This window comes from Delphinapterus leucas, chromosome 6 (genome assembly GCF_059928025.1).
Source record: "Delphinapterus leucas isolate spDelLeu-1000000601 "Yukka" chromosome 6, BTC_Dleu_Yukka2, whole genome shotgun sequence".
Lineage (NCBI taxonomy): Eukaryota > Metazoa > Chordata > Mammalia > Artiodactyla > Monodontidae > Delphinapterus > Delphinapterus leucas.
This window is the reverse complement of record NC_143134.1, coordinates 90,858,182-90,867,446: the sequence shown is the minus strand read 5'-3', so window position 1 is coordinate 90,867,446 and position 9,265 is coordinate 90,858,182. Positions and strand designations below refer to the sequence as shown.

Genomic DNA, 9,265 nt, shown 5'->3' with positions numbered 1-9,265 from the left:
TTAGTGCACAAAGGCTGGCCCAGCTGAGCAAGCTGGGCCTCACTGGGTGCAGCGGGCCAGGAGAGTGGAGTTTGTGTCCCCACTGGACAGGTGACAGAACTGGACTCAGAGGGCCACACAGCACTGAAGGATCGGCCCAGGCCTCCCAGTTCTGCGTTCCTTCGGCTCCCTGGCACTGCCACTGTTTGTAGGCTCTGTCTGGGCTGCGGTGAGCCCCCAATACCTGCCCCAGTCCTTACATCCCCCTCCCAGCTGTCCTGCCACAGCAGGCATGCTTCCTCCAGCCTTCCCTGCCCACTGGGACGTCACCCAGATGAATGAGGTGGAGAGTCAGTGACCACAGGCTGTCCTGTGCCCAGGTCTGCGTCCTGTTCTCCATGCATGCGGCCCAGTGTCCGGGAGGAGTGGGTGGCAGGTGCAGAGACTCTGAGGCCGGCAGAGGAGAGAGGTAGCTTTCCTACGTACAAAGCACCCGGGTGCATTCACTGCAGGCTGAGTTTCAGGGGCAGTCAGAGCTGGGCTGGAACCCCGGCTGCAGCACTCTCCCGTGGAGTGACTTCGGAGGTATCTTCATTTCTCTGAGTTTCAGTTTTTTATTTACAAAATAGGGGTTACGTGGTGACTGCCACCTGTCCCTGGCAGGACTGAATTAGATCGTGTACCTGCAGAGCATGCCGCAAGCTGGAAGGGGCTATGCTGACGTGACGTGCTGCTTTGGGGAAAGAGGGTGCTGTGGCAGAGTGGTGCAAAGGGGCCTGGCTTTAGGTTTGGGAAACCTGCGACGGTGACGCTGCTGATGCTGCGCTCATATCCCCTTGGCCCACCTGATTCACCTGCAGCTGGGGAGCTGGTCTCCAGCCAGCATCCCTTGAGACCCCCTGCCTGAGGGCGTGTCTGGCACCACGGGAGGTTCCTGTCCCAAAAACTGGCACAAGGGGCAGTGTGGCAGCACTAATGCCGGGCAATTCTCTACCTGCGCTGACAGAGTCAGGTCAGGTGGGAGGCTGTTTTCCAGCGAGGTGGAGCCTGCTCACCCATAGCAGGGGCCACTCCTCAAAGCCCCCTCAGTAGCTTTTCTCCTTCTAGGCTCCCTTTCCCTATGTCCTCACTCGTGCTTCTTGGAATCATCTCCAAAACAAGCGGCTTGCCTCCAAGTCCTTGTCCACTTCTGGGGAACCCGAACTCTGCTGAGGTTCTGCATTGCCTGTGTCACTTTGAGCTGGTTGCCTTGACCTCCTGGACTTGAGTTTCTACAACTGTAAAATGCGGGCAATACCTACCTCATCGAGTCGTTAAGAGATAAAGCACATGGAAACTCAGACTGAGGCAACGGTAACATTCAAACTGTGTAGGAGCAGCAGAAGCTCAGGAAGTGGAGGAAGGAGCCTGAACCGCCTGTGTCCACAGGGCACAGAGAGCTGCTGGCACAGTGAGGCCGTGTTGCAATCAAAGAAGAAGAGAAAGAGGACAAGGAAGACGGCAGGATGCAGGTTTCCAAAGACAGTGATCTGAGTCTCACAGGACTAAAGAGACGCTTGGTAAAGTTAAAGAGGCCTAGAAGATTTCTGCCAAAATCATATAATTGGCCAGATTGCCAGACACCCAGCCAACACTGGATGGAGTCTTTATTGGGTCCAGGAATCAGCGCATAGCTGCCGTTAAAACTCACGTTTTGTTAAATGTGCAATATACTCTTTCCCATAAGTTTTAATTTTCCAAGATGAAGTGCCCAGCATGCCTTTTGGAAGTTATTTCCTCTGAAGTATTGATCTCTATTTTAAGTTAACCATTCCTGTTATCCGCCGTCCTAGCTGACCGTGTGGAATTCCCCCTTTCACCTCTGTGTTCCTCATTGGAAGTGATCTCCATGTGGGCAGGGACCACAACGTGTCCTGGTCACTGTGAAGGTACAGCGCTGGGCATAGAGCAGAGATGGATGGATGGATGGATGGAAGGAAGAAGGGTGGGTGGATGGATGAGGAGTCCACACAAAATAAGCCTTTATTGGGAGCGGGTTGAGGGTGTCACAAGTACAGGCCCTGGATGGTGCGCACAGAGCACTTCCAGCTGTCCTTCCAGCGCTGAGCCTCCTTCACCTGCAGTGTGCTGTCGTCCTGGATCTTCTTCAACTCCTCTTCAAATGACGCTAAATATTTCTGGGAGCAAGCAGCAGGAGGAAGCCACGTGAGGAAGGGCTTCTGGGCTCTGTGCCCTAGAGGAACGCTGTAACCTGCTGCCAGTTAGCTTTGAACCCACTCCAGGCACCGGCAAGAGTTCCACAGGTCATTTCTCATTACTTTGCCCAATAACCCATCAGGCAGGCCCGGTTATTTCCCACATTTTACAGATTGGGAAACTGAGGCTCACAACCTTGCCTGGGGTTATTTAGCTAGAAAGAGGCTGAGCAGGGACTAGGACCCTGCTCTACCTGATTCTGCACTCTGCCCTCCTTCCTAATCACCACCCCGCACTGTAGCCTCCTTGAAGCTCAGGGGTCCTGGCTTCCTTGAGAGGCTGAGCCCACTAGGCCTGAGCCCTCACTGAACTTGGAAGCAGAGTTTTCCCCTCTGCCTGGGTCTTAGCACGGTGGCCTGGGAACTGAGGGCTCTCCAAATACTGGGGTCAGCATATCTCAGGACAAGGTTTCTCTCTCACCAGGAACAAAGGTCCACACATCTTCAGAGCCGAGAGGTCCTGCAGGAGGCCTCAGGGTGCAGCCTCCTCTTCGGGCAGGCCCCATGGGGTCTAACAGGCACTGGGTTCAAATCCTGGCTCTGCCACTCTGCAGTGCCATAGAGGGGGCACACTTCTTTAAGTCTCGGTGTCCTCAGAAGCAACATGGGGACAAGTCTACCTTCTTCATGGGCTTGTTACAAGGATCCAATGAGAAGGCTCACGTCGAGAACAGCAACTGCAGCAGGTGCTCAGGAACTGTCCCTTATTCCACCCATCGTCACCCGCTGCTCCCATGGCCTCCATGCCTCTGACTACTCTGTCCCCTCACTCTGTCTCAACTGTTCCTCGGAAAGCCTTCCTTCACACACACACCCCCACCCAAGTCTGGGTGTGGTGTCTCTCGGCTGGGCTCCTACAGCACTGGGGCTCACACCATCAGACCCGAGCTATCATTGGGACTGGACATGACCTGTGGCTCACGCGCTGGTGCTTAAGAACATTGGCTGTTCCCAGTGCTGACACTGTGCCCTGGGGCACCCTGACGTGTGTCATCTGCTCCCTGGACCAAATGACAGGACACCTGGTGATAGCAAGCTCCCTCCTTCCCAAGGCAGCCACACCGAGCTGCCTTGCGTTCCCTGGGGTGCACCCACCCCACCCTGTCTCTCCACTCACCAAATAGATAGCATCTCGAGCTTGCACGGATGCCAGGTGGCCCAGGGTCGTTTTGGTGGTGGTGATTGATGGTGTTTTCTGGAGGAGAATCTTGTGTTGGATGGTGACTTCGGTGGGTTTGATTCCTGGCCACTTCCTACAAACAAACATGCATGAAAAGTCCTACAGGCTTATCTTCATCATTCACAGTGCACCCTTCATCCCTGGTGAAAAAGGTTAGCATTTAAAAAAATATATATCATGCTTTAAACGTCTTAATTAAAAGAAAAACCCTGATAATAAACAAATGGGACCTAATGAAACTTAAAAGCTTTTGCACAGCAAAGGAAACCATAAACAAGACGAAAAGCCAACCCTCAGAATGGGAGAAGATATTTGCAAACGAAGCAACTGACAAAGGACTAATCTTCAAAATTTACAAGCAACTCATGCAGCTCAATATCAAAAAGCAAACAACCCAATCCAAAAATGGGCAGAAGACCTAAATAGACATTTCTCCAAAGAAGATATACAGATTGCCAACAAACACATGAAAGGATGCTCAACATCACTAATCATTAGAGAAATGCAAATCAAAACTACAATGAGGTATCATCTCACACCAGTCAGAATGGCCATAATCAAAAAATCTACAAACAATAAATGCTGGAGAGGGTGTGGAGAAAAGGGAACCCTCTGGCACTGTTGGTGGGAATGTAAATTGATACAGCCACTATGGAGAACAGTATGGAGGTTCCTTAAAAAACTAAAACTAGAACTACCATACGACCCAGCAATCCCACTACTGGGCATATACCCTGAGAAAACCATAATTCAAAAATAGTCATGTACCACAATGTTCATTGCAGCTCTATTTACAATAGCCAGGACATGGAAGCAACCTAAGTGTCCATGACAGATGAATGGATAAAGAAGATGTGGCACATATATATAATGGAATATTATTCAGCCATAAAAATAAACGAAATCGAGTTATTTGTAGTGAGGTAGATGGACCTAGAGTCTGTCATACAGAGTGAAGTCAGAAAGAGAAAAACAAATACTGTATGTTAACACATATATATGGAATCTAAAAAAAAAAAAGGTTCTAAAGAACCTAGGGGCAAGACAGGAATAAAGACACAGACGTAGAGAATGGAAGTGAGAGAGTGGCATGGACATATGTACACTACCAAATGTAAAATAGAAAGCTAGTGGGAAGCAGCCGCATAGCACAGGGAGATCAGCTCGGTGCTTTGTGACCACCTAGAGGGGTGGGATAGGGAGGGTGGGAGGGAGACGCAAGAGGGAGGAGATATGGGGATATATGTATATGTATAGCTGATTCACTTTGTTATACAGCAGAAACTAACACACCATTGTAAAGCAATTATACTCCAATAAAGATGTTAAAAAAAAAGAAAAAGAAAGAAGAAAAACCCTACTGAGCATTTAACATTAAGCTTCGTCAAGTTCTTTTTTGCATTTTCATACAGTTTAAATCCATGTGTATACACAGTTGGGTTCTGCCTGGGGAAGGGGAATCCCGCACCTCTAGGTGTTTCCCTTTTCTGGGTCTCAGTTTCCTCATCAATTGGCCAGCGAGGTGGCAGTCATCAGTTCCTGGCCTGCTTTTCCTATTCTGCTATAAAACCACTGCTGACAACTTAGCTGGGGAAACCGCTGCCTTACCTCTTCTTCCAGAGTAACTTCTTGGGTCACAGGGGACAAGCACTTTGGTAGCTCTCGTCATACATGATGGACAGCAGTAGTGGATCACAGCGCCACCAGCAATCTGAGAATGTGCCCCACACTGGGACAGGCCTCCATTTCTTTGGGGGCCCCTTTGTGGGTCCTTATCACGTGAACTAATAGCTGCTGAGCTCTTAGTATGTGCCGGGGCACTCCAAGTACAATCTCATTGAACTTTCTCTTCATAATATCATGTAAGGTAGGCTGCCATGCCCATTTCACAGATGAGGAAACAGGCTTAGGACACAATGCCTTCCCAAGATTACCAGGTTTGTTTGACGTCAGAGCTCGTGCCCCTAACCATTCCACTGCACCACCCCCAGCAAATACAGCCATTTGTGGTATTACTCCCTGCTCTCGGCTCTCACCTGCTCCCTCGTTCAATCAGGGGCTTCTCACTTTCTTCCTCCAGGGAGAGCCCGTTGAGTTTCCTCCGTATTAGGATTGATGTTTTCTGTTTCGGGGGCTCCATCTCTGGCAGGCAAGAGACAGGTTACTGACAGCGGCCTCACCCACAGCCTGAGATCAAGGGGACCCCCGACCTTACATTTAGAGAAATGAGGGCTCGCTCCCCTCTTCCCCACTTGGAGTCTCAGGCAGGAGGCAGAGGCCCCTCCCAAACAGAAGCCAAATGCACCAGATTCATAGGTGGGGGCCGAGGAGATGGCGGGGGGTCAAAGCTGGAGGGTGTGAAGTATGGTTTGGGCATGGTTCCCAGCTCCAAAGCCCTCAGAATGATGCTCTGACCTTCTTGCAGCTCCTGTGAGCCCCCGAATATGCTTTGTAGAGCCTTCTTTGCCTTATACTAGCTCAAATGGGCCCTGAACTAAGAATTTCTCCTGGAATGCATACATTCAAGGTTGTCCCTCTCATGTCCGGCTCACTGACCTGCCCTTTGACGTGAAGAGAAAGGGGCTCCGTCCTCGCGGTGAGCAGCCCTCTGCACCCTGGTCTGTGTGGATGGCAGGGCCAGGCTGCTTGGCTCAGAGCAGGAGAGGCTCCTGTAGACCTGGTGCAGGGGGTCTCCCTGGCCTGGCAGTTCCCTCCAAGTTACCGAGGCTGCCTCCCTGCCGGCTCCTCTCGCCTGTTCTCCCTCAAGTCTGAACCCCAGCGTCTCTGCAGGCTCTGCTCTCCCAAACCAGGCTCACATTTGCCAAAGAGAGCCCCAACACTGGAAAGTGACCAACGCCTCGAAATTCATATACATTTTGACCTAGAAAGTCCACTTCTAGGAACCTGTTGCCCCGAAACAGAGAAATATGGATGCAGATGTTCCCTTCAGCACGATTACAGGAGTGAAAAGCTGGACGTGCACCAGCAGGGAACTAATCAGTAACATACGACGCACAGCAACTGAAAGTGCTCAAGGAGGTGGTGACTGGCTTGCCCAGCGTCCGCCCAAGGGGAAATTAGCTTACAAAAGAGCACACACTTGTGATCCACCCTCCCATCCCCCCGCTGATATCCACACAGGCCTGTGCCGGGAGGGAAATAAGGAGGAGGACAGCCAATGTCAAGGGCACTTATTTCTGGGTAGAATGACCACGTTCTTCTCTTCCTTTGTAACTCATATTGAATTTCTCATTTTACTGTAAGAAATATTCATTGTCTGTCTAATGAAAACTTAAAAATATAAAAATAATATATTTATTTACTTAATAGATTAGTGATAAATGGATAATATTTAATATATGATTTGAATCTTTGTGTAGTTATAAAAGTAACTGGTGCACATTATAAAAAATTTAAACATCACCTAACGGGGAAAAAGAAAAGATTTTAGAAATCTCTCACAGCCCCACTTACCAGAGATGGTCATCAAGAGTCTGGTACCTGTCTCTCAGGCTCTGTCGCTCTCGTTCTCTGTCTCTGTCTGTCTCTCACACAGACTCATTTACATATGTGCGGGGTGCATGTTTATATCACATATGTGTTTTTAATATGTGTTTTTTCCTGTGACAGTGTTCCTTCAGGACCTTCTGGTTGGCACATAGAGACCTACCACACCCACTTGAACAGCTGCACAGTACTCCCTCCTACATCTGGACCATAATTTATTTACCCAATCCTCTATATGTAGATATTAACATTGTTTCCAGTCCTTTGCAATTTCAAGCAGTGTTGTGAAGAATCTGCTTGAAAATATATCTTTGAAAAAGTATGCACGTATTTCTGTTGGATAAATTCCCAGGGTTAGAACGGCTAGGTCAAAGGCACACACACTCAGGACTTTGAAGGCACCGACAACAGAGTGTTCTCCAAGAGAGTGGGGTGGACGTACACTTCTCCGAGAGGCTCTGTGGTGCTCAGGCTTCCTGACAGCCTCACCAGTGCTGGCTGTCACTGAACTTAAAAGCCTTGCCAGGTTATTGGCGAGAAATGATATCTTAATAATGTTTATATTGACATTTTTCATCATTGGTGAAGTCAAGCATCTTTTAAATTTATTGGCCTTCTGAATTGCATGTTTGTCCTCTATCTCTTTTTACAAATTTGGCCTGTTAGAGTTCCACAGGGAACCTAATACCACAGGGATATTAGGCCATTCTCTGACCTATTAGTTATTAGGAATATTTTTGCAGTTTGTGGTTCGTCTTTCCATATTTTGACATTTTTCCTTGTTTTTGTTTTGGCCACAGAGAAGTGCCAGCCATTCCTTTATGGCTTCTGGCTCTCATACTTAGGAAAGCTGTCCCTACCCCAAGATTATGAAAATATTTAGCATTAGGATTTCATTTTTTATATATAATCTTTGATTCATTTGGGATTTGCTTTTTTAGTTTAAAAAAAGAGAGTTTTAATTAAAACAAACAAAAATTCATCAGTCCCCTCCATAGAGAATGTATTTTCATTCTGGGGGAGTTGGGGGAAAGCAGACGGCCCCCCCACCCCACCCCAGGCCCATCACCCTGTGTCACACCCCCTGGGGCCAGGGCACAAGGCCGGTAGCACACATACTTGCAACCTGGACATCGTCAATGGTGACCACCTCGTCCAACTGCAGCAGGAACTTCTCAGTGAAGGCGGCCAAGCTGGCTATGAAAAACCGGCTGTACTTCCGGGTGAACTCCTGGAGGAAACATGGGGAACACGGTGCTGCAGGGAGAGGAACTTGTCTCCAAAGACAGGCTGAGGGAGGATTTGGGGAGCAGCATGTGAGACAAGACCAGGGCCACGTGTCAACTGTGTCCAGGTTAACAGGCATCTGGTCTTCCCCAGGAGGCCTCTCCCTAGAGGGGACTTGGTTTGAAGATAGGCAATGATTCTGAAATGGCCAAGGGACAGACATAGACAATTTACTAAAGAGGAAATAAAACTTGACATGGATCTTGGAAAAGAAGTTCTCATTAGTAATTAATTAAGTTAGAAATTTAAAAATGCAAGTTACAACAGCCAATAAAGACCATCTCCACCTATGACACCTGCCTGCTTTCATATCCTGCTTTGGCCAGGGTGTCAGCAAAGGGCCGTGCTCAGTGCTGTTGCTGGGCTGTCAGTGGGGGTGACCTCTGGAGGGCAGTGCAGCCCTCAGCATCTAGACATGGAGTGGATGGCACTACTGACCTCCAGTTGCTCCCTGGTCACTGCAATCATGGTGTCCAAATCTTCCTGCCTTTTCTCTTCCACTTGACACAGAGACTCCATTTCTTGGAAATGTGCGGGGTGTCCGAGATTTGGGTGGAGCTTCTGGGCATTTTCATCCTTCAGAAAATCCAGAAATCAGTAGGTTTTTTGACCTGGTCTTGAGGTCAGGACCAAAAAGTCACTGGCCTATGTCCTCTGCCAATTATGGCCACGGCCAGACTGATGTGTGCACTGACCTGGGTGTGTGAAGGGCTGAGGAGTGGCAGAGGAGTGGCTGAGAAGGGAAGACAGGGACATGGCTGGAGCTGACTCCAAGGGTTAAGAAGCGGGAGAGCTGAGCACCTGCCCCAGAACAGTCAGGGTTTCAGTCCAATAAAATCAACAGCATCCATGTTCCATGGCTCGAAGGACCATGTGGACAATTACTGTTGATCTCAATGGCCACAGCCCCATAGAACCAGCTGACCCAAAGGTTAAATCCAACAAGGAGCGTGCTGAAGGCCTTCTATGAAGGAGCTGTTGGCTCAGCTCTCGTCTCTCCAGTGCCTAGTGTCCCTCACCCCCATCCAACAATCCCAAGCCTGGCCCACGTCCTTCC

At 49.2% G+C, this 9,265-nt stretch overlaps 1 protein-coding gene across 5 annotated transcripts in view; it reads right to left on the bottom strand.

The window, feature by feature from the left end:
• Positions 1 to 795: 795 nt before the first annotated feature.
• Positions 796 to 9,265, bottom strand: part of CCDC180 (coiled-coil domain containing 180) — a 56,421-nt gene continuing 47,951 nt past the window's right edge. For 2 of the 5 annotated variants that reach the window (XM_089913445.1, XM_089913442.1), the window contains 5 exons: positions 8,647 to 8,784; positions 8,041 to 8,152; positions 5,451 to 5,556; positions 3,352 to 3,487; positions 798 to 2,156 (listed from right to left, as the gene is read on the bottom strand). In XM_089913445.1, coding sequence (XP_089769571.1) covers positions 2,025 to 2,156; positions 3,352 to 3,487; positions 5,451 to 5,556; positions 8,041 to 8,152; positions 8,647 to 8,784 — 624 coding nt within the window. In that variant the 3' untranslated portion in view covers positions 798 to 2,024. Of the gene's footprint in view, positions 2,157 to 3,351; positions 3,488 to 5,450; positions 5,557 to 8,040; positions 8,153 to 8,646; positions 8,785 to 9,265 lie in introns of all 5 variants that reach the window. The other 3 variants (XM_089913447.1, XM_089913446.1, XM_089913444.1) reach the window with 3 other exon arrangements.